At 42.7% G+C, this 27,776-nt stretch overlaps 1 protein-coding gene across 4 annotated transcripts in view; it reads left to right on the top strand.

Annotated features, from left to right (window-relative positions):
- The window catches only part of Meis1 (Meis homeobox 1), a 142,498-nt gene that overhangs the window by 18,302 nt on the left and 96,420 nt on the right, over positions 1 to 27,776 (top strand). For all 4 annotated transcript variants that reach the window (XM_006974826.4, XM_006974829.4, XM_042285585.2 and 1 more), the window contains exon 7: positions 14,302 to 14,413. In XM_006974826.4, the coding sequence (XP_006974888.1) occupies positions 14,302 to 14,413 (112 nt within the window). The remainder of the gene's footprint in view (positions 1 to 14,301; positions 14,414 to 27,776) is intronic.

The raw sequence follows: 27,776 nt of genomic DNA, 5'->3' as shown, positions 1-27,776 counted from the left end.
ACAGTAGAATGAAGCTGGGCATCTGGGATTTAGGTGGAGCATTTAGTTGGAAGTTGCTAACAGATACGGAGTTGTCTTTAGTCCTTCACTGAAGAGAATTTTAAGGTACATATTTGTGATAACTAGCCACTGAATATTACTTTTATTTGAAATTGTCGTTCCTGAGTCTTCTGAGTCGCCACCTTGCCTTTCTCTCTTGAACATGTCAGTAGATGTATCATTTATTTATATTCCACCACTTGCATAGTTTATGGGAATTACCTTACAATTTTATCAAACATATGAAGATTTTCTTTGTAAGACAGGGATGGCATTTCTGCTCAAAGTGACATCTCCTTAAGTGAGTAATCAGGGTTACCCTAGTGAATGCATACTGCTCTCTTTCACAGGGCCATTCCTGTCCATGTTTCACAGTTCCAGATGCAAATACATAGGGCCAGCATCATCTTTTTGTTATTGCTGTTTGGTTAGTTCCGAGATAGGGTCTCCCTGTGTAGCCCTGGCCGGTCTGTAACTTACTATGTAGATAATACTCATAGCAGTACTCAAACTTCCTAATGCGGTGACCCTAACCATAAAATTATTTTGTTGCCACTTCATAATTGTGATTTTACTACTGTTATGAACTGTAATGTAAATATCTGATATGCAGAATCTTTGATATGTGAACCCCCCCCCCCAAAAAAAAAGAGTCATGGTTCATGAGTTGCAAACTACTGATGGAGATCTATCTACTGGCCTCAAATTCACAGAGGTCCACCTGCCTCTCCTTCCTGGGTGCTAGGATTAAAAGTGTGCACCTCCACACAGGGTGACCATCTTCATTTTAGTTATTATAATTTTCCTTGGCCATAGTTTCTAATAAAGACAATCAGAAACTTCACACTTTGAACAGACCTTACTGATAAGTTAATTTTTTTAAAGAAAGCAATTGAGTAATAGACTTCAGTGTTTTCTCTGTCCTTACCACATGCTAAAAATTTCTGAGGAATAGTGTTCATCAAGTTTTTTTAGCAGCTGTTTATTTAATGCCTTGGCCTATGAATTTACCACATTTAAGGATTTTACAAACTGTGTTCAATAACAAAGTGATCAAAAAGCTGGTAGGCTCATTGTGTCCTGTACTCTGTTCCTCAACATGATAGTGGCCTACTAATGATTCATGTTCTGTGCTCATCAAGTGTTTTTGCTCATGATCAAATATTTTTATTCTAATGATTATTCAAACTCAGCCACAATCTGCATCTGAGTGAGTTTGTTGTAAACATTTCTGTTCTGCAATTGGGAATTTGTAGCAACTCAATTTTATTTTCCAAATTACCCTGCCCTTCCAATTAAGTGTATTGTTCTTTACTCCACTGTTGGGACATTCTGAAGGTTACTTGCTACCCTAACAAGGAGCTGTGTGAGTGTTTAATATTTATTAAGGGCATATAAAGAACATGCCAATAGGAAAAAGAGGATAATAAAACATCGACAAATCAATTATAAAGTTTTTCCTCACGTCTAGTATACCTGATACTTATATACTTAAAACAGTGAGACTAAGACCAGGATGTTGTTAACTTGGGTTGTGGCTGAAGAGTGGCCTTCTGAATGACTGGAAGTTTTTTAACAAGGGAGTCTCAAGACTTGGCACTCAGGCCTGGAACCCACATTATTTTTTCATTGACCTTCAAGCTAAGGGCTTGAATATAGAGAAGCTGGGCATCCTGGGAAGCAAAAACTCAAATCCAATTTCAGGAAGCTTTGAAAAGATCATCTCTGAAGACCATATCTGACATAAATCATGGAAAAGGGTGAATAGTTTCCTCCCCACCTCCAAATTTAACACTGCCAGGGAGTTTAAAGATTTGGAAATCCTTATAAATAACAGAATCAAACTTGGTTGAGATTATTAACATCCAGAAATGCTTCTGCAAATCTATAAGGAAATTAGACTAGATTTTATCATAACTGGCACCAGCATCAGTGTCAAGTGAAAGTCTCCACGATGGGAGGAGAAAACAAGAGTGTACGGTCACTACTTCTTTTTCCTCCCTTAGATAAAAACTGGGAGCTTTCCTGGCATATTATGGTATAGAAGTGGAAAAGGTAAAATTTTGGGAAAAAGCAACCGAGTTTGCTGACTTCCTCTTTCAGGCAGTTGGCACTCCAGAAAAGTACAGTCTAGGGACAGAGCCCTCAAATTTGAGTGTGGGCTTTGCTTGAGAGGGTGAGTTACTTCACCTTGGGGAGCCTCGATTGTGTAGTTTGTGAAAGCGGAAATGCTCTCCACTCACCCAGTCACCATGAGAACTTAGGAGAGCTGTGCAAACTGTGTCAAATAGTGCCCCCAAGCACTGTATTAAACACCATACTTTCTTTTTAATTACACTCTGTCCATCCTTCAAAAACGTCCATTGGCTGGACAAAAGGAGACTGGGTACTATTTGACAGAGGTACTATTTTTAAAGAACATTTTATAATTATAGAACTTCAAGAAAAACGTAATTGCTGCTTTGAGTAGGTTACTATTTTTATGATATCAATCATGGACTAAAAGGAGACTAAGCTGGGTACATTTCTGTAATCCCAGAACTCAGGACCGTGAGGTAAGAGGATGGAGAGTAGAAGTCCTGGCTGCAGAGTATAATGTGGTCTACAAACAAACAAACAAACAATCCCTAAAAATACCAATCTCTCTACCAAACAAACAAATAAACAAACAAGCAAAACAAACAATCCCCCCCAGTCTAAATAGCTGGGTCTGGTGGCTCACACCTATAATCCCAGCAATGAGGAGGCAGAGGCAGGCAGATCTCTGTGAGTTTGAGGCCAGCCTGGTCTACATAGTGATAGGCCAGCCAGAGCTATGTAGTTATGTAGTAAGATGAGAGGGAGAGAGAGGGAGAGAGAGGGGGAGAGAGGGAGAGAGAGAGAGAGGGAGAGAGAGAGAGAGAGAGAGAGAGAGAGAGAGAGAGAGAGAGAGAGAGAGAGAAGGAGGATCCTCAGATAACTTTCTGAGATATTATAGCAAACCACCGAGAACTCACTGTTCTGATACAAACCAGATGTCAGTACTGGATGAATCCTGTGTTCAATACTTTCCCCAAATTCCTAGGAGCGAATTCACTGTGTTCACACACAGCTGTTCATGAGGTCTTGTCTCCTTGTGCTAAGGATTGTTGGATGTTCTGCCTGGTGGAATGCTTGCCTAGAAAGTTGGTGGTTTGTAGCCGTTTCTTATAAGACACCATTGGGTTTATCTTAATTTCTTTGGAGGACAAGTATCACGTTTCAAATAGATAATAAACAGAGGCACACAAGCAATCTTATAGAAGGGCCTTAAAGTACTGGGTATATCAGCACTTAGTTCTAGAACCTCCCCACACTGCTGGCTCGAAGTGCTAGACAAGTAATACAAATTTCAGCAGAAAGCTATTAGATAAGTAAAGAGTGTGGACTGAAATATTTAGAAATAAATATTTGCAAATACAGAGGCACTAGTTGGATTAGAGCTTTATTTGTTTGTTTCGGTCAAAGGTTAAATTCTGTGAACTACTGTTCCAAGGTACAATTCCCAAAGCAGGAGAGCAAAGGGAAGATGATATTTATTGGTTGATTTTTGAGACAGAGTATCAGTATGTTGCCCATGCCGGTCTTGAACTCTTGTGCTCAGCTCGCCCCGTTGCTGGGACTGGCAGACACAGGCCATTGATCCTTCCCCTGCGAGACTCTCTGTAATCAGGCTTTCTTTTTTCTTCTGTTCATGGCATGGGATCCCCCTCCAAGATCCTACTTAGCAGAACTGGAACGCTTCATGCACTTGACTCTTCTCTGTATGACTCATCTCTCCTTTGTGCCAGTTTTTGAGATTTGGGTAAAACTGGTTGTCAATACTCGTCAATGGCCCTTTAGCCAGGATTATTCTCTTGCCTTGTAACTTGTTGAATGCATTCGTGTAAAAACCTGTTGTCTTCTGAGACCACAGTGAGGTCTTCATGGGATGATGTTAATGCTGATTCTCAAAATAGAAACTGGGCTGAGAATCTATCGGTGCTGCGGGGATTCATCAAGAATGCCCTTTGAAACATTCTGAGTGTTCTTTTACATTTGTAGATGGTTGCTTTGCATTGTTCATTTTAAAATTCTTTTATGAATTAACTCAACTGTGTACATTAATAGTCGTGAGAATTTCAGAGTAGAGACCTAAAAGATGCCAGTGTGGGAAAGTGGGGTCTTAAGAAGCACTGGGAAAGACACCAGATCTGCGCTTCCTGCTTCCTGCTGCTCCTGCCTGTCATGCAGTGGGCTAAGGTATTGAGATGAGAATGAAGCATGGGCATTTGCCTGAGACTAGGTGACGGATAGAGGAGCTAACAGAATTCACATCTCTTGTCTGATGGCCAAGCTGCTTTAAATTCCGTTATTATGTAATTTAAGACCTTTAAAATCATCCCCGATGGTTTTCTGCCTTATGCTTATGTGCATCGTGGATACCTATTGTGTTTGCGTTACTGTGTGCGCATGTGTGCCTCTGTGCTCTTAGGCCTCCTTGTGTGGAACTCTGGAACTCACACAAGCATCTGATAGAAAACTTTTCATTTGTAGATGAAATAACTCCTTGGAGAATTTTCACCAAAGGCAAAAAAAAAAAAAAGCACAAAAATTCTTCCTCCTCTGCATGCCTCATTACACAGAGATAGGGGATTCAGTGTTTGGAAAATTATCATTTGTAGGACTAACTTATGGTATATGTGAACTGGGAAATATAGAACTCAATTCAACAGATGCTGTCTTTATTTCCCCAAATTACCCACCTCTGTATGTATCACCATACTGTATGTATCATCATATATACAACATCATATATACAACAGCAAATAACATATACACGCGTGCACAATTCACCAAAGTTGCTTAGTCATCAAGGTTTCACACTTGTACTCTGAAGTTACCAGCTAGCATCAAGGTAGTGAGTGCTATGCCTTGGGGATGACTAGACAGCCAAGCAGATATCTGTCTAGATTCAGAGTTCACAGTGGCAGACGCAGTAGGGCTTAGAGTGTGAGCAGAGGAAGTGTGCCGGTTTGGTGATAGCCACAGACCCTGAGAGAGGATGCCGGACTTCCATTGTCTTACCACAGATTAACCATCTGCTCTAGTCACCAAAATTAACCCTTGGGCCTCTAGTAATGAAGTAAAAAGCCCATTCTATTGCCCTATTAAAGAAGGGCATAAGAAGATCCTAGCCATGTGTGGTAGCAAACCCCTTTGATCTCAATACTCAGGAAGCTGAGACCGGTGGATCGCTGTGAGTTCAAGACTAGCCTGGTATACATAGTAAGTTCCAGACCCAGTGAGGGACTCAAACACAAAAAACTTGCAGGTCTACAACCAGGGGAAGGGAAGGCAGTGAGGTAAAGGAAGAGAAGGAAGCGAGCAGATCAAAGGGAGTTGCTGAAGACAGAAGGATCAAGTGTGCCCAGGAGACCCCCTGTTCAGAAGGCAGCAGATGGTGGGAAAGAGCACTTGCTACCATTACAGATGACCTGGGTTTGGTTCCCTGCACCCATGGCTTACAACTGCCACTAACTCCAACTCTAGGGAGTCCAACACCCTCTTCTGACATCTGGGGGCATTGAGGTTGCCTTTTGTACATATAGATAAGCAGGCGTATGCATGTGCACACACATGTGAGCACATGTGAACACACACAAATAAAATAAAATGGGATGTAGTAAGGCCAAGTAAAGCTAACATTTTGTGGAAGGAGAGTGTGGGCCACCATTAGGGATTGTCTTTTTCCATCACCCGCCATTGCTTCCCACACTTTGTCATCCTTCAGCTGGAGATGTGGACCTAGAGATGCTTAATCTTAAATGTCCTGTTGAATGTTTAAGCCGTTTCCAAAAACAGCTGAAATATTTTAACCTTATTATTATTTTTCATGTGCATGGGTGTTTTGCATGTATGTTTGTTTGTGCACACATGCATACAGGCCTGTAGAGGTTAGAAGAGGATGTTGGATCCCCTGGAACTGGAGCTACACATGGTTGTGAATGCCATGGCTGGAGCTCTATATAGATGCTGGGAATCAAATCCAGGTCCTCTGGAAGAGCAGTCAGTGCTCTTAACTGCAGAGCCATCTCTCCAGCCCCTCCCCAAACATTTTAATATGGCCCATCTGTGTATATCACAGCATTAATTTTTGAATGCTTCTGACGTTTAAAAACAACTAAAAGCTTAAAGGGGGAAGACACAGATTTACTCCGTTAAAACAAACAAACAAAACAAAACAAAGCATATTGCTTTCCTGAACTTCCTTTGGTTAAACGAAATTTGTCTAATGAGTTCCAGGAATATTTTCAAATCCTATAAAGGAGTTTACACTTTTTCTGAATTACCTGTATTTTAAGTTGGGAAGATGTAGACTCAAAGGAACATGTTTGGAGATGAACAAGCAAGCTCTCCCACATCCTTATAAAGTGCAGGTGTCTAATAAATAATAAATAATTAATAAATAGTGGACTTAGGGACTGCATGGTGAATTGTGGCTATGAAGCAGATGCAAAGGGGGCCTGTAAGGATAACTGTAGGAGTGCCAGTTTATCAAACCCTAAATCCTCATACCTAGGAGCATCCCTCATTTCCTGGTTTCGAGTCTGCACTGGCGAATAGGACCCTGTTTCTCACTGAGGTGGTGGTTCACTTGACATCTTCTCTCTCCCCGTTCCTCTGTATTTTCATCTTTATGGTCTTTTTCGTTGGATGATATCTTTGATTAAGGGGTTTGTCAGGAACCATACTGACACCAAGGGCTTCCAAGGACCCAAGAAGGACATCTTAGAGATGGAAAGTGGAGAGACAGAGTTAATTAGCTTGAAATGTATTGACAAGGGAATTTTTGAATGAATGTGTACACGACCATCAAACACATTTAGCACATGCGTCATGTGGCTTGGTGATTCTCCTGATCTGGAAAGACTCAGTCTATGCCTTTTGAGAGGTGCCAGCTCTTCTGGGTCACTAGAGAGCTTTGCTGGAGAGCCCTGGTGATTTGAGGGCACATGTCTGGGTGTAGCCAGCCTTCCGATTTTGAACTCTGCTTGCTTCACTGACTTCTTCACGGTGCTCAGAGGACCTCTTCTCTATCAAGAGCACCAGACTCACTTCCCCACCAGTTTTGAATGAGACCAGGAGGGGAGAATTGTTTCTGTTGTTTTACAATAAAAGAGATTTAATCTTAGTTTAGAAAAGCGGATTTTGACATCGTTCTGATATGAGTGATGAGTTGGGAAGAAACATCAAATTATTTTGAATAATATAAAGCGAGTGATAACATTAGATACCAAATTAAACTTGATGAGATGGGAAGAAGCAGACCACTGTGAAATCATGTTATTCCAAGGTGAAAATAAGATCAGTTTGCATTCTTTGAGGACATATCAGCTGGGAGGTAGCCTATCCGAGTTAACTTCTCTGTTGCTGTGATAAAGATCATGAACAAAGGCAAGTTGGAGGAGGAAGCCGTTTATAGAGCTCACAATCCCACAGCACAGGACATCATCTAGGGAAGTCGAGCCAGGAACTCAAGGCAGGATCCTGGAAGTAGGAATCTGGAGGCAGGACCTGAAGCAGAGACCATGGCAGAAAACTGCTTGCTGGCTGACTTGATTTATGGCGTGCTCAGCTTGGTTTCTTATGTAATCCAGGACCACCTGCTTAGGTGTGGTACCATCCACAATGGGCTGGGCCTTTTCACATTAATCATTACTTAAGAAAATGCCTCATAGACTTTGGAAGCATTTTCTCAGTTGAGGTTCCCTCTTCCCAGATGACTCTAGCCTGTGTCAGGTTGACAAACCCTGGCCAGAATATAGCCCAAGACAAATGTTAACCATTGTATCCATATTCTATCCTATGACCTGGATTCACTTGTATGTAGATGGTTCAGGGTTGACTGGACCACTGTGAATTTTTCCATCAGACCGGCAGTAACTGTCACTTAAATGAGTACTCCTGTGTGTTTACAATATATGTATGCTACATCTGCAGGGGCACACTTTTAGAGGTGTTTTTTTTAAGTATTTTTTTTTTAGTTAGTATAAAAATAATGGGTTACATCTCGACATTCCCACACATGTATGTCATTTTACTTTGCTCCTGTTCACCCCTGTCACATCCTTTGTCCCTCCTTAGCCCTTCTGCTTACACTTCCCTCCCTTCAATTGTTTCTGGGGACAGTTTTTTACTTTGAATTACTTTTTTACAGATAAGGCCATTAAGGTTAGAGAAGTTGTGACTTGTCTAAGACCGTGTAAGTGGTACAACAAGGTCTCTGAATCTTACTAATTCTGCGTTCTTCATTTCCCACCTCTCCCTTCCATTTTTCCTTCTTTTCCTGTGTTATGCTGCAACTAAATATTAATATATTTGACAGTAGTGTATGTTTGTATGGATGGAAGTATTCGAGATGTATTTCAAGTCTTCAAATATTTGTGGTTGTTTTATAATGTTTAATATCAGGTACAATTTAACACAGAGATTCCCCTGTCTATTGATGAATTTACTCAAAAATATATTTGTGAGGCTGGAGAGATGGCTCAGAAGTTAAGATCATGTAGTGCTTTTGCAGAGGACTGGAGTTTGGATCCCAGAACCCATCTTGTATAGCTCACGATTACCTGTAACTCCAGCTCCAGGGGAATCTAACATCTCCATGGGACCTGCACTCAGGTGCACATACCCACACAGAGGACACACACACACACACACACACACACACACACACACACACACACGACAAAAATATGAAAAAATTCATTTGTATGTGGTGTTTCCTAGGATCAGAGATATAAAGATGAATAAGACGTATTCTGAAGTATTCGTCGCAAAGAATTACAGATAGACACAACAGGTCACCACAGAGCAAAGAGGTTGCAAAGTGTCAGAGGTGCAGATGAGGAGGTTTGAGTGCCCCAGAGAGAGCATCCGGGACAGCATGTGCATATCAGAGAAGGCTGGGTCTTCAGAGCAGAGCCGGCCATTGCAGGCAGAGGAGGAGGGCTGAGACCTGGAGTAATAAACTGCAGAGTCCGTTACAACGATTACCTGTGGCGGGGCTTGCTGGAATCCAGGGAACAAGGAGAATGTCCCCCAGGGAGGCTCTGCAGGCTTCATGAGTCAGGCTAATGAACTCAGATGATGCTCTCTAGGCAGTGGGGAGCACTTCATTCTGCATCATTTCCTGAGCACCAGCACAGGGCAATGCTTGACACTCGGTACCTAACGGTGAGGAAAGCAGGACCATCCCTGCCTTCATGGAGCCCGAGCTTTAGTGAAACTCAGCTCCTTCAAAGCTGGGGGGGATTTGTGTAACAATTATTTAGTGGCAAAAGTGGACAAAGCATGATGATTCTCATAGTCGTGGATGGTTATTGTTTTTGTTGTCGTTGTCTGTTTGAGACAGGGTTTCTCTGTGTAACAGCTCTGACTGTCCTGACTCACTCTGAACACCAGGCTGGCCTCAAAGCTCGCAGAGATCCACCTGCCTCTGCCTCCTGAGTGCTGGGATTAAAGGTCTGTGACTCCATGCCCAACAGTGATTGGGTTTTTACCTTGGAGGGATGGTGTGATACATATTAGGATGGAGAATAAAACAGAACAAGTAAACCAAGTTGCTGCACACCCGCAATGCTAGCACTCAAGAGGCGGAGGCAGGAGAATTGCTCTAAGCTTGTGGCCTACACCCTGTTCTACACAATGAGCTCCACGACATCCAGTGAGACCCTGTCTTTAAACCAACAAGCAAAGGAATGAATTGGAGCCTTTGGTGGGGGAGAGTTTAGCCTTGGACTTGTTGAGTGAAGCAGACATCTTTGCATGGAGGTTCTTTATCACACAGTTGGTCATGCAAATCGAGAGAGTAAAGAAGAAACCCATAGATCAGTGGTTCTCAACCTGTGGGTCTTGACCCCATCAGCAAACCTTTATCTCCAAAAAATATTTATATTACAATTTGTAACAGTAGCAAAACTGCAGTTATGAAGTAACAATGAAAATAATTTTATGGCTGGGAGTCACCACAACACGAGGAAGTGTATAAAAGGGTCGCAGCATTAGGAAGGTTGAGAACCATTGACAGATACAAGTTTAGTTCATGTATGTGCTCATTCACCTTACACTAGGAAAAGGAATTGTTCAAGGAAAATGTGAACGGTAAGAAGAGGCCTCAAAATATGTTGAAATCTGCACTGCAGACCGAGGAGTCAGAGTCTGTTTTAAAGGTGCGGTTTGTTGAGATAGGGCTGGGAAGGCAAGACAAAGTAACCCTAGCTAGTCCCCTTAGCATTTGTTCTGGCCAAACGTCAGCCATGGGTTGTTCCCGGCTCTTAAAAGAGCAGTTCGCGCAGAGTGAGCGCCTCTCCTTGTCCTGAAATGGCCCACAGTCAGGAGAGGCCATGGCTGCCCGCTGCCAGATGACAGCAAAATCCTCTCTCAAAAGCAAGTACAAGCAACCAAAACACTGAGAAAGAACAAACCAAATGAACAAACAACCCCGTCCCCCCAAATAAAGGAAGTGCTTGAGCTGCCAAAGTAAGGAAAGACAGGAAAACTGTTGCTTGCTTCAAATATTTCAAATTGCTGTCTTTTGAGACCCTGGAATCAGGAAAAAACATGAATGGAGTTAAGTCATTTTTAAAAATTTATTTTTATTTTATGTGCATTGGTGTTTTGCCATGGGTGTCAGATCCCCTGGAACTGGGGTTACAGATGGTTATGAGCTGCCATGTGGGTGCTGGGAATTGAACCTGGGTCCTTTGGAAGAGCAGCCAATGCTCTTAACCACTGAGCCATCTGTCCAGCCCAGTTAAGTCATTTTAGATGTAACACTTACTGTCTACACATCAACTGAAAGGAGCTTTCTGATGGAGTGCTGCTCGCGGCTTCCCCATTCCACGCAGGACACTGCAGTCCTGTGTGGAGTGTGTCACCGTGCTGTCCAGCAAGTGTGGACTCAGTGGGTTCAGAAGTCTTCTCCTCTCGGGCTTTGTGTCTAGGCCTGTGGCTACCTCCTAGATTAGTGATTCTTATACTTTAAGAGTCACACGTTCCCTTGAGAATTTGGGGGACAGTTTCAGACATTACCACCAGGAAAAAAAATGCAAGCATGTACTTAAAACTAGAGTAAGTAGAAAGTACCTCCCCCTGCCCTGCAATAGTCCATAGGTGGTAATAGAACTTCAGGTTAGGGCCTTTGTTTTAGTGGTTTTCTCACAGATGAGCACATAGCCACCGCTTATTCTGAAATTAGAGACACCAGAGCCAAGAAGCTTCTTTGAGACTCAATTTCGGGCCACGCCTGAGATTTGCTGAACATCTAACTCAATGCACTGTTGATTTTACTCTGTCATGCTTCCTTTTCAAGTGGCCCCAAGCAACTCACAACTTCACAGATTTATGTACTTAATCATATGCACATATTTTAATTTTGAAATAATGATGCTCTTTGGTGAGACCACATATAGTCAGAGACATGTGTTATTATAACTGAAACTCCCCAGTAGATGGCTTTTGGGGGAGTTCTTTCTGATTAGGGCTGTCTTACATATTTATACTGGAGGAGTTCATGAGCTGTTTCTGATACTTGCACTTTAATCTTGCTTAATGAACTGAGGTAAGCACAATTCTTGTTCTGTTTTGGTAAGCCCGTGGATTTCTTCTGATGCTCAGTTTCATGTGACTACACCATTCTTGAAATGCTAATACACAATGCTAATTCAAGAAAGGACCACAAAAGTTAGATTTCATTTTAGGGAGCCGTAGTCAGTATTCACAGGCCTTCTGGAAGAGTGTGGCTGTGAGAAGAATGATATTAGTTGGGAAATTGGGGCGCCTACTTTTGGTGCACACACAAATTTAAACATATAGGTTGCACAAAATTTGGATAAACTGAGGTGGAATCCAACACTTCTTGCATGAATGCCTGTATAATGTGGCCATAGCTGTGAGAAAAGAGGAGCCTCGCATCGCATCTAAGACCCAACACAATGGAAATGCAATGAATCGGAATGCCTCACAGATCATAGCGGAATCAGAATTTCCAGCAAGGAAAATCTTTTCATGGTGAATTAAGTGGTGGATGAAGAAAAATGGTGATGAAAAAGGTAGGCACAGATCACAAACACTGAGCTCAGGGCTCACGGAGGAAGATTTAAGAACCTTAGCTAAAGCTATGCAGAATAGAATGTGGAAAATTGAATTTACTAAACAATTAAGCATTGAATTAATCTACATCCTGCACAGTAGAAAAGTGGGGGGAGGGAGCCGAGCAGGGCTGAATAAATCAGTGGAGCTCATTAAAAGATAGTGAATATATCAGGTCTGTTGTGGCAGAAAGGAGGACAGTTTCCTGTCTGACATGGAATGATTCTCTGGTTCTAAGTCACCTTTTTGGAGGCCTGCTCTTAATCAGATTAACAAACGTGTTTCTGATGAGGTTGGTCTGTGGCTCTGTATTTTAGCTTGTTATTGCTATCTTTTCTATTAATTACAAGTCAGATCACCAGTCAACAATAGTAGTGAGGGACAACATAAAGAAAATGAGAGTGCCCAGGAGACATCACTCGCAGGATCTCATGCATCCTGAGACTCCCACGGGCTCCTGCAGCCTCCCACATGCCTTGCTGGTCTTTTGTTCAATTACAGTTAATGCAATAGTTTGCCATTTTCTCCTTCTAATTATATTTTCAAGTGGGATTTGTAGCACACAGAAAAACATCCTTTTACATGTCGAGGCACCGGGGTTTTGTGCCTGGCATTGTCTGTCCCCTGGGTGCTGTACCATTCTCTCTGCAGAGCTCTGAATAAACAAGTCCCCTTTTAGAGCTGCAGTTGTACAAACTGAAAATTTATGCATTAACTGTTTGCATTCTGAGCATGTGTTCCAGATTACATCTTACGGCATTCTTCTGGTGTGCTTCAAAATATGTGTCTGCAGAAAACGCTTCTTTCACAGTTCACATGTCTCTCAATCACAGAATCCACAGATCAATTAGCACTGTTTTTGAGAATATGCATAATGGGTGACTTAAACATACACGTGATATGTTCTGTGGATTGATTCCATTTTGGGGGTGGCACAGGTCTTCAGGCCAAAGGTGGGGTGAAGTGTCCATAGAGGAGCATTGAGTCTCCCTTGGGGTTCTAATGCAGCAGGCCTTGTGGGCAGGGTCTTCATTTTGTTCGCCCTGGATGTCTGAATTGTTAGATCTTCTCAGCCCTTTTTATTGTCTCTGGGAATGGGTAAATGCTTTTCAAGAAATAAACAAAGAACAGTGATTCTGCTAGGCATATTCCACTTGTGGAAGGGTCAATAAACTTCACTACAACAGAGTCAGGAACCATGACCGTCTATGACTGAAATGATGTATACATATTTTACACATAAGATCATCTCGCTTTCCCACTAATAATCTTGAAGACAAACATGACTTCCCGGCCAAGATCCAGCTTTCTATTCTGCATCACTCCTACTGCAGGGGATGACCAGTGACTCATGAGGCTGGTTTTGAAAGCAAGCACTAAAAGCTCATTCAAGTCTTGTCTGGTGGTAGAGAGAGATCTAGGAGAAGTATCACCATGATTGTTTCCCCGAAGAACTGAATTTGCAGCCAATCTGAACGTTACTTTCAAATGCACCAGTGATAAGAAGTAACATCTGCTTTCTGTTCAATAGTACAAGAAAGCTCGGCATGGGACTGAGTGTACACAGTCCATGTGAATCTATTGTTAGCATTTCTTTTTTGTCTCTGTGCCTGGTCCATTTGCTGTGTACCATCAGGCAAACAGCTGACACACACTAGCTATTATGGACCTAGGTTGGATTGTGAGATCTTCAGAGCCCCACCAGGTTTGTGGGGCTTCATTTCCTAGAATGAAGCAGGGGCCTCTGGGAACACAGTGCCAGCGATCAGTTCTCCCATTTTGCATTTCTAGAGGAGCAGAGGGCTCTACCAGAGGGTTAAATGTCTAGTTAGACTCAAGCGACAGCAAAGCCCCCTTTGTCTGGAATGTTTTTGTTTCCATGTTAATAAAGCATGCAATTACTTACAGACTCACTATTATCCTCTGGAAGCTGAACCTGGCAGATTTTGAACACACCTATGCAGCCCTGAGCTAGGACCAGTTTTGAAGAAGAGTGGGAGTGTTGGCAATGCTATTCCCTGCAGCCCTCCCCAGTCTGTCGTTGTCTGATGGGATCGCACCCTGGGAACAGATGGCTTTTACTCAGATGTCTGATTTGTGCCCCCACAGCCCTCTTGGAATAGAGATCACGATGACACGGCATCCACCCGTTCAGGAGGAACCCCGGGCCCTTCCAGTGGCGGCCACACTTCACACAGTGGGGATAACAGCAGTGAGCAAGGTAGGAGAGGCGTTCTCATTCTCCCTTGCTTCTTGCTTTGTGTCCAGGGCTTGCAAACTGTCAGAAAGTCAGTGACTATGCCCAGAGCTTCCCCCAGAACATCAACCCCATACAATATGAGAATCTGCTCATCTTGATCAGTCTCTGGCCCAGTTCTTCAGTGCCATGCCATGCCAGCTGCCTGTCACCTGATCGCTTTCACGAATCAACTGAGGCAAGATTAGAGAAACAGATGAGGAATTCCAGTGTGCACAAATAGCATGGCACTAATAGCACTAACAGCCTGGTGTCATGTCCTTGGGGCTTTTCAAAGGGTCGTGAAGAAACCTCCATTGAGAGTCTAAATAAACAGTATCTAAAGATTCTGAGGAAGGGCTAGGGACCTAGCTCAGGGATAGAGGGCTCACCTAGAGTCCTCTTGGCCCTCAGTTCTCTCCTAGCACTACCAAAAGTAGTGCACGTGTGTTGAGGTGTAACTCTTAGAAGGCAATTTGGCAGCCTCTGGTAGGCTTCCCTCTGCACGGGGTCTGAGGCCATTTCTTCTGGTTTTAGTTATTTTCTTTGAGGTTTAGCTTCATTGCAAAGCCAGGTCAGACAGAGGAGGAAATCCACGTACTTGGTGTTGCACTTTGGATATATACTTTTGTCTACACGGGGGTGTTCATGGACATACATGTTTAATAGTAACTAGTAAGAGATAAAGCTTAAACATCATAGTAGTCTTCAGCAACAAGGAGACTCAATATCTTATCTTACTCCTGTGGATTTTGGATTTTGTGGGTAATTAAGGAAATAAAAATTAAAAAATTAAAGTTTGCATCTGCCTACGAAAGACTGCTTTATTGGAGTTGCCTCTGAGTCCACAGTAGGTTCAGTTTTAAAATTTGATTTTGTGATCATTTTTTACTGGTGTGTTATTCAGCAAGAAAGGAATTCGGTTGTCTAACTTAATTGGGGCACATCAATTAAAACCACAAAGTCTACAATGGACTTAGCATGATTGATTGGAAAACAAGAGCAGGGAAGTTCATTTTTTTTAGGCATATGTGTGGTATTTTCCCCTGAAATAACTTCTGCAGATGTAATTTTAAGCATTGGAGACATTTTATTGAGAAAAAAAAAAAAGAAGTTGCTGACTTCATCAGAAGTAGAAGCCTAGTAAAAATGGAGCTTGGAACAGTAAACCAATCCAGAGCTGAGGTAGAAGCAGGTAACCTCTGACCTCTGACTTTTTACTGGAAAATGATATGCAGCATAAATCCAAGAGGCCTTTTTTTTTCTTTCAAGTGTGTGTGTATGTGTTATGGCATCGCTGTTCAGAGCGTGAGGGTGGTGTCAGCACTTTCCATGTGAGGCCTGGCCTGAAGAATTCTACTTACACTCTGAGTTTTCCAAGAGGTGTAAATGCAATCTAAAATTTTTTTTCCTATAGCCCAGAATGGCTACACGGGGTCACAGCCTAGTGCTTTGTTTCATTTTTTATTTCGTTTCTTGCTTTAAAAAACATATTTCATCTAAGAATCAGCGGGCCATTCAGCTGAGGCGTGAAGGCTTGCAGACTGAGGGAAGGGGGCAGAACTTAGAGACTGTGATGAACAGGTTTCCTAAACACCATCAGATCAGAGGGTTTTTGGAGGGCAAAGATCTCATGCTATGCCGTCCTCTTATAGCTGTGACCAGAAATCAGGAGTTAGTTCTTAGGTTTCTGTCATTTGACCCGTGGTCTCCGGAAGCTCAGTTCATGATGGCTGTGGTTACCTCTAGGAGCCACATTCTCTGCCTGGGACCATCTTTGCACTCCTGCTGTTTCTCTTTATGCTTCTTACACTTAAAGCCCCCACCTATGTGTTTGAAAAAGTTCTTTCATGTAAATGACCTCATTTGAGTGATCTAGGTTGAATCATTCGAAAACAATCTTGTTTTGGAGAAATGGTTAAGAAATGGTCAAACAGTTAAGAACATTGATGCTTTTGTGGGGGACCTGGGTTCCATTCCTAGTACCCATGTCGGACAGCTCATAACCTCTGTATCTCTGGTTCCAGGGAACCTAACACCCTCTCCTGGCCTCCTTGAATACTGCACATATGTGGTGCACATACAGATGAGTTGGCACATACACAAATGTATACATGAAAATAAATTTTAAAATTTCAAAAACGAATAGAAACAACCCTGGTGCCAGACAAAGCAGAGGAAGTCAATATAAGCTAGGCAGGGTTTAGGATATGCTGGCGTCTCAGACCCACCTGTTACAAGGGTCCTGCATGCAAGAGTCTTCTCATCCCACCCTCTTCCTTATCTGCCCAGCAAAGGACCCAGTCAGTTACTCACCCTGTGAGTAGACCTTCTGTGGAATCCCTCCCACACCAACTTGTAAGAGCAGGAAGAGGAGGCGTACCTCTAGTCTTCCTTGCTTTCCTGGCGGATTGTCTTTGGCACACAGTGCTATTTCTGCTGAATGCAGAATGATGCCTGAAAGTGTTGCTCAGACAACTTGTGGGCATTTCTGTGCTAACCTGGACCCTTCTAAACCTGTTTCCTCGTCCCTGAGACCTGTGGAGCTGAGCCTTTGTGCGGCTTCTGGATTAACTGTGCAAAGTGATGCTGCATGCCCTCCCTGTCTGCCTTTTCTGGCAGGCATGGGAATGGAAGCTGTGCCAGCATTTGGCTCATAGTATGTATCCTAAACAGTTATTTACACAGTTTGAGCCCATTTTAGTCAACTGGATAAATAACAGCCCTCTTCAAAAGATTTATAAATCCATAAATATGTCTTCATACATACCCAATAGACATAAATAACTCAGTCTGTCGAGAACATACCCAAAGAGGTGTTTCCCCCACAGACAGGAGCAAATTTCACATTTCAAAACTTTCTTCACTACATTATTCGAATTGAATTTAGTTTTAGTTTCACCACATCATTAGGGAGCCTGTGGAACAAAATAAGTAAGTGGATAGATGGATGAATAGATAGACAGACAGACAGACAGACAGACAGACAGATAAAAAGTCCCTTCGTCTTTGGCCCTTATTTAACAGCCTGCCTTGTGCACAGTGTAAGGCACTAAGCAGTCATGCACATTTCAAATGAGTTCGGTGTTGTTGACTCTTCAAAGAAAGTAAGTCATTCAGGAAAATCTTAACTTCCTGAGAAGTTCAGAAGGTGCAATAGCCCTTCCTTAGTGCTTCAGAAATTTGGGTGATTCTAGAATGCCTGGTCTTTTTCATAATAATTACTGTTATAATCAATAAAATAATTTTAAGACAAATTTTGCATAAGACTAAGTAAGTAAGTAAATAAATAAATCCAAGTGTGGGTATTCAAAAGAGAATATAGATAAAGTATATAATTATGAAGATACCAAATATATTATGGTTCAGGGGCTTAATGTTAATTCACAATTTGCATAATATGTCCATGTCCATGTTGAGTTTTTTTGTTGCTGTGATGAAACATCTTGAAACAATTTAAAGAAGGATTAATTTTTATTTTGTCTCACTTTTTCAAGGGTTGAAATCTTGAAAAAGTCAGGCTCACTTGCACCTCCATTGCTTCTGAGCCTGTGTGTGATGAAGCTGAACATGGTGGGCAGTATGACGGGGAGCAGTGTGTCCCTTCATGGTAGACAGGAGGCAGAAAGACAGCAAAGGACAGAATAAGATATACCTTCAGGGACATGGTCCTGCGACCTACTTCCTCCAAGCAAGCCCCGCCTCCAAACCATCCATCCAACTATGGATTTGTCAATGGATTAACCATTGATGAGGTTTCAAGCCCTCATGTCTACTCCCCTTTCAAACAGCTATCACCTAGTGACCAAACGTTTAACACGTGAACCTTTAGAGGGGACACGTCATATTTAAATCATAACGGTATCTCTTCCTCAACTGAAATCACTTATCATGACAACTCTTCCTGTGTCGACCACTTTCATTTCACATTAACACTTGTGACCCCTTTCCAGACGTTAATTCTTTAACAATGAAACCCCTTAAAACTGGCATCGAGAAGGGAGGGCTTCATGTCTGTGGTTTGGTAGAGGCTTCTATTGCTGTTGCTATGACATTGATATTATCTGTTCTCTAACTTCCTTCAAAGAATTTCCAAAGACATTAGAGAAAAAAAAAATTATCCCCTTGGCTCTTTGCTAGCTTGTCATTTTGCAGGAGAAAAAGGAAGTTGAGGAGAAATACTAGAAAGCTGCTGTCAAATCCAACCCTGAGATCTTAGACTCTGGGCTGCACAAGTGCATCAGAACAGGGTGTCCAGCCTTCCTGTGCAGTGTGGCAGGAGGTGGTACACGTTGGCAGGTGTGAATTTTCATATGTCTCCTTTATCTTTCCGTGCACGGCTGTCCTGTTGAACAGAGAACAGCTCCATTGTAGGAAGCAGTTTGGAGCAGAATGCCTAGCCAACCTAGTGCCTCTTCCACTGGATCCAAACTCCTTGCTCAGGGATGCTGCAGCCATCTGCTTCCCAAGTAGCTTTTGCAATGATTGGCAGAATTATGAGTTGGGTCATGTCTTTTCTGGTCCAAAGTCAAGACAGCTGACTAGCTGATAATAAAAATAATAGTACAGGATGCAAGACTTGTTGGTTGGGTAGGTATACCATTCTCTCATCGTGTGGACCAGATCATGGGGCACAGAGAAGCTCAGAGTCTGACTGAAGGCCACATGTTGGTTGGTCTAACCTCAGAACTCACATTCTGCTCCCCACAGTGTGAATAGGAACTAGGTTATTTGGTACTTCTGTCTGTTGCCAATACAGTCTCTCTTCTCCTCTGTCTGTACTGGTCCAGTGCTGGGCTCTGTCATGTGACCGCCATAGAATGGGTGGGATCAGTGAGATGCAGGGGTATTGCTTTGCTGGAGAGCGAGGACCTAGCTTTGTATTCTAAGAGGAATGAGGACTGTGCTAGTCACAAAGGGAGCACAATGATTGATATGATTAATTTGCATTCTGAATTAAGAGCCCGTACTATTTCCCACCTTCAAAGACTTATTGAATTGAGAATAAGAACTTAGAAAACAAGGCAGAATATTTCTCTTGCAGAATATTTCCCACTTAAAGCTCATCTGATTTGCCTCTTTTGTGAGGCTAGAGAAAAAGTATTATTTTGACATGGAAATTTGATGAGAAACATTTCAACCTGAAAGGACTTTAATGATTACTGGAAGCACAAAAACCACTTGCAAACTTCTTCTGGGGCAGGACTCCAATCAACAGGACCAATGGGGGGGGGGGAAGCTAAAGTAGTGTGTTTCTTTAAAGAGGACATAATTGAAAAGCTGTTTCTGTATCATACAGTATCAATAGTTGTGATGCCTCCCACCCCCCCACCCCCTCCACCCCAGCCTTTGTATGAGTTCAGGCAACAGAGAGGCAGAAGGCAGGTCCCTGTATTATTGAAGGGAATTTCAAGACAGTTGTTGAGGCCAAGCAAGCAGAGCTGCTGGAGAGGGGGGGTGGGAGACCGAGGGTGGGAGGTGGGGAAGGACCCCATTGTGTTCCAGATGACCGAGCAAGGATTTATATACCAGCTCGCCTTTTTGTACATGAAGAAGAAAAGTAATAACAGCCCAAACCCAAGCATTGGAAACAATCAGCTGTCCGGTGAATAATGGGATAGGTGAGAAGGAGCTCTCTGATTGGATGTCTTAATGAGCACATTTCGCACAGAGTTGGGGCTGCAGTTCCCCTTGACCTTTGCCCTTTATTGACCAAACTGACACTTCATTTTTCACATACTTCCAATTATGGCTTGGCTTAAGTGTTGCCCTCCTCCTTTATTTCTTTCCTATGGACAACTTGAGAGTGGTTGAGGCCACAGAAGATATTTTAATTTGAAAAAGTACCGTAGCTGCTCAGGTTTAGCTTGTAATCTGAGACTGCTCTCTGTTGGCCATTTTTCAGATGAAAACATCAAGTTAATACTGCTTGTTTAGAAACAGTTATCTTTAAAAAAAATCCAACTGGTTTTAAAAACAAAATATTTGTAACTTTGAAAATGAAGAAAAGTTTTTAAAATGCTTCTTTCCCTTCCCCTTTCTTCCTCCCTCCCTCCCTGCCCCCTTCCCTTCCCTTCCTTTCCCTTTCCTTTCCTTCCTTCCTTCCTTCCTTCCTTCCTTCCTTCCTTCCTTCCTTCCTTCCTTCCTTCCTTCCTTCCTTCCTTCCTTCCTTCCTTCCTTCCTTCCTTCGTCTGTTGGGGGAGTGACTGACTGATCATATTTGTTTGCACTTGTTCCTTAAGCATTTCTTCTCTCCTGGGACTCCTTGTATTTCCGTGGCTCTCTGCTGTAGTTTGATGAAAATGCTTTGGAGAAAAGGGAAGAGTAAAACACAGTTGTGACCACAGACCCGGCCCCTCAGCTTGTGGCCGCTCTGTTGCTTGGGCTATGCTTGCCACTCCAGTCCAGATTAAGGCGGGGCCTTTCCCCGTAGTGACAGGCAGAATAGGAGAGTAGTTTCCTGGTGGGAAAAGTCAGGTATAAGAAGAAAGAGGAAGTAATTATACTCCATAAATAGGCGTTATCAGAGGGTTGATGTTATTAACTTATCAGACATGCTAGATTAGATGTATCGAGAGTTGTTTTCCCAAGAACCCCTCGTGGTACACCTACCTTTCCTTTTGCTAACCCATCTGTGTGAGTGGTCTTTCTCTTCTCTGTTTGCTTGATGTCTAGCATCACAAAAGCAGGGAATCTTAAAGAAACATGGCTTCACCATCTCAAGTAGTAATGTTTATTTTAGGGTATGAACTTGGCTGTAAGCATTTTCACTGAAAGCGCATCTCCTGCCTATTAGAAAACATCCCTGGTAAACTGGAGGCCACTGTTTTTCATCTAGACAACCAAATAATGCACTTGAAATTATGGTCAGCCAAATAGAGTTCCCTTTTACAGAACTCTGTCTCCAAAGTGAGTGGAATGTTACCTACTTTATTATGTAGCCCTCTGGCATATCCATGGCATATTTTTACTATAATATGGTAATAAAAGAATATGTAAAAGACAGACAAAGGTTCTGTCTTTCTCTGTAAGGTGACCTCTGTTACCAAGTAACTGCTTTACTTATGAGCTTATTAAAAACTCAAAAAAATGAGCTTTTCATACTTCACAGGCATTGATGTGAAAATGAGCTGTCCTGTGAGTAGTTTTCTTGATCATTTTTAGAACAATTGATTAGCCAAAGAGCTCCTGTCATTAGTTGACATTGACTGATAGCAATTTGTCCCAAGCTCTGAAGGTCAGTTAGATAGCGGAAGCTTCAGCTTGCCTCTGATTGACCTCTGCTGATTCCATTCTCGTGTGATTGGGCTTGAATAGGTCTGACCCTCGATTGGCAAAGACAGGACATTAGTCAACAGGGTCATTTCTTAGCTTCTTGTTGATTGTTCATTTTTATTTATGTGTGAACTCTGTATTTCTGACTGGGTTTTATATTTTAATTTTTGCCATTTAAAAGACACACTATTAAGTATGGCTTTAAAGCCACAGTTCTCTTTTACTTTTGGTTTGGACTGACTAAGACACTTTGTGAAGTCACAGACTTTGCTGCTGGCACTGGCCTGTGTCATCTGAGTAGACAGTTATTGCTGTGTGTTGTGCATTGGCATTGTGTTGCTATTGCTGTTGCTTTTAAGGAGCACAGACCAGCATGACTTACAGACTCTGCAAAATCATGCTCAAAACTCTGTGGATTCTCTGGCATTGATCACTTTGTCTTCCAAGAATCGTGCACTATTTTTAATAAGGGAAAATGGATTGTGAAGAATTACAAATGTCACAAATATGTCAATGCATCCCCTAGCTTTACAGCCAGAATCTGATGCCTTCTAAACGAGGATATTTACTGCTTAATTTTGCTCTTCTGTAGATTAAAGGATGCTTCTCGCTTTGAACATTGGTGGTCTAGCCAGTGTGGAGTGTATTTTCTACTGTGTTGGACCTGTTATTGATGTTTATAATATTCTAGTCTTTCTTTCCTAAATTATGAAGTATTTTCCAAAAATACCTTGTATAGAGAGAATATGTTTGGCACTCTTATTAATGAAATGAGTTTTATTGTTTTATGCAAACAATAGAAATGCTCCTCTTAGATTTAAAATTCCAGGTCTAAAGTTGTAATTATTTACTTCAGTTCCTGGGTAAGGCCTTCTTTTTCTCTTATTCCTTCTCTCTGTTCCTTCCCTGTTCCTTCTGCACTGGGTCTTAAACTGGGAAAAAAATAACTCGCTTTTCAGGTTGTCTCTCCTAGACATTCCAAGGCCACCACACAGCCTGGCACAGCTGAAACCGGTGTTTTAGTTTCTAACTCGAGACAATAAATGAGGAGAGAAGCCATTGTCCCAGGTGTGGAGTCTTCACACCATGTCATTCTTGGCAAGGCAAGCATGAGGAAGTTAATTCCAGAGAAGCATTCATTTAACATAGCCCAAGGAGAAAAGGGGAGTTTAGAATTGTAATCTGTTCTGTGGACATGCCAAAACATTATCAGGAGCTGTTTGTAGGGGTGGAGTATAAATTTGTACGTTCTAGTCAAGCCATCAAAGATGAAGTGTGTACTGGTGTCAGGTGTGAGCTGCAAGGAGGAGCGGGTCATTGTGTTTGTCCTCAGGAAGCTTGCGTGTGTCACCAAGACAACCAAGCACGTGGGAGTGAAATGGTCATTAACTACTGTATATTCTTGGGAGCTATGACTGTATGTAGTCCTCAGGATGCTTCTGGCCCAGCCCTGGTGAGCCAGTCTGAAACTAGGGCTCATCGCTGCTTTGTTGCCGTGAGTTACCTGGCTGCCGATTTACACTGTTCTTCTTCAGGGGACTTTGACTTCTTGGGTGAGTCCCTTTGGCAGTCTGATGATGCCAGTAGATACTTTGCCAAAGTAATTTTTTTAATTATACATTGAACTATGCAGGACTCTACGGGGCACTACTTATACTGAAAACCCATTGTTTAAAATCTTCTAATTTAGCCATGTAAGTGTTTTATTTCATATGCATTCACTAATAATGCCCACCAGTAATTCCTTTGTCTAATGCATTTTTGAAGTTGTGATGAATGTAAAGTTTGTGTTATGTGTTACGATGTTTGTAGCAGGCACATACGTAAGTATGATTTCCCCTGGGAGCAAGTCATAGGTACTGTTAAAAGTTCTGGAGTCTGTTACTTGCCTACACACACTAAGGAAGGAAATACAAATTCTAATTCTAGATTAGTGAGGATAAGCGTAGAAGATGAACTTCCTAGTTCTGGTTAGTTAGAACCCTTTAGTTCTAACTGCAGACGGTCCTGCTCAGAGAGAGGGATGGACACACAGCCGAGGTCAGGACTTACTGAAGCCTGATCTCCAGGAAGTTTCCCACCAACCCTGGGTTGGGAGCGTCGGAGCCTCTTGTGCTCTGCCCAGGACTCTGTGTTCTGGTCCTTGGCTGTATGTGGAGGTGAGCAGCTTCTGGGGCGCCTTTCTGGGGCTCCCCGGGAAGGGCTTACCCAGTCTTCCTCTTTGCTGTCCTCTGCACAGCTGTGGTAGTGTAGCTGCGAACAAATACTTATTTATTGAAGAAGACCTGCTTTCAGACTTCAGATGCGCTACATGCACATTCCAGACTGCTTGCTTCGCAGTGCCAGAGAGCTCCTTTCACACAGAAATCTGTCACACTGTAAGTAGATGCCAAGGTGCCTCTTGTCTCAGAGACGCAGTTCAGGACCCCAGTCAGGGAAAGAGTTCACAGGAAGCTGTCTCAGAAGTTGGTGGTAGTTGGGGTGGTATGTAAACCACTCTATCTGTGTGATTCTTTGTTTTGAATACTCCCACCCCATGACACTGTGCTGTGCCACTTAACGGGTATCTAACAAAAAAGATAAGTGGAGACAGTTACAGTGTTGCAAGGTGAATTCTGAGGCAGGAAGAAGGCTAACAGCACTACCCTGGAAGGATGCTCTTATGCTGTCTTCGCTAGTAGCAGATATGGTTTCCTCTGCCCCCAAGTTTATCTGTCTCCCCCATGAATGCTAGCATTAATTAAAGATGGTAGTAGAGATTTTGGCTGTTGGCCTAGCAAAAGGAAAAAAAAAATAACCCAAACAATAAATTTATGCCAATTTTCTTAAAAAGATGTGGGCGTTGTCTGCCTCTGATACTGATTGGTCCCTGAAGTGTAGTTGGTGAAGTTGGGTTTTGCTCGAGTGTCTGGCTTTGTGGATTAGTTTGGTCTTGCAGATAATTTTCCGTAATTACTTAACCTGAAAGCATTCTATCTGATTAGCACAATTAGCTTTGGCTTTCTCCCATTTACCAATATTAACCCATACATGTTCCCTTCTAGACGCTGCTCACAACAAACAATGGTGTGCAACTCTTTTTTTAACTTATTTCAGTACCAGAAAAAGAAGACAACAGGATGCTATGCAGCCAATCTCCACAGTTAGTCGGTATCTGGGGGTTTCTAACGCTGTGGTAAAACACCATGACCAGAAGTAACTTGGGAAGGAAAGGGGATTTTTCAGCTAATAATTCTTGGCTCATACTCTATCACTAGCAGACAGATGTCAGGGCAGGAACTCAAACAGGGCAGGAACCTGGAGGCAGGAAGCAGAAGCCACGGAGGGGTGCTGCTTACTGACTTTCTCCCCATGGTTTGGCCAAATGGCTTTCTTATAGCACCCAGGACCGAGAGCCCAGGGGTGGCATTGCCTACAGTGAGCTGCCCACCACATCAATCATTAATGAGGAAAATGCCTACGGACTTGCTTACAAGCCAATCTTATGGTGGCATCTTCTCAACTTAGAGTCCCTCTTCCCAGGTGACTCTAGCTTGTGTTGACATAAAAATAAGCAGGACAGTCAGCATAATGTATTTTCAAGGAAAGGGAATTGAAAAGTAAGTGCAGAAAATATCCAATTTCTCTATAGATTTGTTACTGAATAGACAGCTTTTGATCAATGCAGTCGCCGTGGAACTTCGTTTTTTTTCAGCTGACTGCTGAGTACTCCCAGTCAAATGTGCTTATGATGCCTTGACATTCTCTTTATAGTTTGGTGCCTTGGGATAAAAGAATACACACAGATGTTCCTTGACGTACAGTGGGATATGACCTGATTAACTCATTTTAAACAGGAAATACCGAAAGTAGACAATGTGTCTGGTACACCTACCCTTCTGAACTTCATAACTGCACAACCGAACACATTCTAGCTCACTCTCATGTTCTTGTGGCTGACTGAGAGATTCAGCTCACTGCTACTAGCCCACCATTGTGAGATAGTATACCATTGCATACCACTAGCCCATGAAAAGATCCACATATGAAATACAGTATCTACTGAACATGTATCACTTTTCCACTATTGAAAAGATGAAAAGTCATTTGTTGAATCATAAGTTAGTATCACCTGTATTGAACTTCAGGATACCTATCTATTCGCCACTTTATTCTAAGAGAAAAAATGGGAACATTAACCAAAGTATGTAAGTATAAAATAGAATACAATTAAGTAGGTTAAGAACTTAGAATGATGCCTGGTGTGGCGGTGCACACCCTTCATCCCAGCACTTGGGAGGCAGAGGCGGGCCTGGTCTACAGGCCTGGACAGCCTGGACTCTGTTAGAAGAGAAAGGAAGAAAACCAAAAGGTCTTGGTACTGGGAATGTAGCGGAGTTGGTAGAGTGCTTGCCTAGTGTTCGATCTCCAGCACTGTATGAAACCAACCGGGTGTTGTATTGTAGTGTATGCTCATAACTCTGGCACTGGGGCAGTGAAGAGAGAAGAAATGGAAGGTCAAAGTCATCCTCAGCTACATAGTGAGACTGAGTGCAGTCTGGCTGGGTCCCATTTTTGGCAGGGAGGGACAGAGGAGAAGTTGTTAGTCCTGGAGTAGGACAGAAGAACGTGTAATATACAGTCACACGGCATAGCTAGACATAGGCAGCTAATTCGCCACTGATCTAGCACCCTACACAAGCAGGGATACAATAGGCTACAGGTTGATAGTATAATGGAAGTTATTCAGAATGACAGGAGTTGTGATCAAAAGGAAATTCTCCTCATGCCCTCACACAGGGAGCCCTGTGTGATGGTCACTGACCCCCTCGACATCTGCATGGCTCTTCCTTGTCCGGTCAGCTCCCAGCTCGGTGCTGCAAATGTAAAATCATTTCATAAATAATTGATTGCTTGATCTGACTAGTTGTGCAGCACACACTCAGTCAATTCCTGTCCTTCACACCTTTGCACATGTGAAGCTCAATTGTCATCTTGTCTTACTCTGACCCAAGGTATCCGTTATCTTGTGATGCCAGGAGGACTCTCCCACTTGTCTATCTTCTGACCATTTCATGGAGAGCCAGCTTCCCTCTCCAGGCTTTGCTCCCCCTACCATGGGCCAGGCCAGGGGATAAGAGCATTCTTGTCACTCTGTTCCCTAGAGACAGGTTAACGGAGCCAGAGAGATCGAGATGCTAAGGGAAGTCTCAGGAACCATGGTCTTTAAAAGGGAAGTTTCTTAGTGAATACCTCACCCAATAAAGTCGGGATTATGAGTATTTGCATTGTAACATTTTAGCACCCAAAACATCCCCTTTCTTAAAAGGAATAATTTTAGCCCAAATAGATGGAATTGTTTGATATTGGGAACTTGAGGCTTCTGAGTATATTCCCAAATGTAGGAGAGGTAAAACCAATCTTGTTCACTACCTTTTTGTTGTTTGTTTGTTTGTTTGTTTGTTTTTCAAGACAAAGTTTCTCTGTATGGCCCTAGCTGTCCTGGAATTCACTTTATAGATCAGGCTGGCCTCAAACTCACAGAGATCCACCTGCCTATGCCTTCCGAGTGCTGGGATTAAAGGCATGCGCCACCACTGCCCGATTTGTTCACTAATTAATGAGCATGAAGTGAACATGGATTGTACATGCTAACTGTGTGGTGAGATGTGAGCATTCTGAAGGTTCGGTGGGAGAGCCGAGAGTTCTCCTAGAGCTAGGGAATGTGTATGAAGGAATGAGCTCAGTAAGATGCCGGCCAGTAACAAAGATGCTGCCCCATTGGCATGGGGAGGGCCTAGCCCCATTGGTGTGATTACAGCCTGGCTACTGTCTTTCTGCAGCAGGAATTCTTGTCAAGGCTGGGTGGAGCTCACAAGTTGGTCCTTCACTGGTGTCATCGTTTTTTGGCAACTAATTCATTCCCCAGAATTGGCCCTAGGGGCAAAAAGGTGTTTTAAATGACTGATTGCCCACCTAGCTTCTGTCAGAGAGTGAGTGTCTGATATAAAGAAGGGCAGACGGAGAAGGAGAGGATGAAAGAAATATGCATTTGTATAAAGGAAGCTACGTAGCGTAAGCCTGGAACTGTCAG

Source organism: Peromyscus maniculatus, chromosome 10 (assembly GCF_049852395.1).
Source record: "Peromyscus maniculatus bairdii isolate BWxNUB_F1_BW_parent chromosome 10, HU_Pman_BW_mat_3.1, whole genome shotgun sequence".
Taxonomy (NCBI): Eukaryota; Metazoa; Chordata; class Mammalia; order Rodentia; family Cricetidae; genus Peromyscus; species Peromyscus maniculatus.
This window is presented reverse-complemented; position numbering and strand designations above follow the sequence as displayed.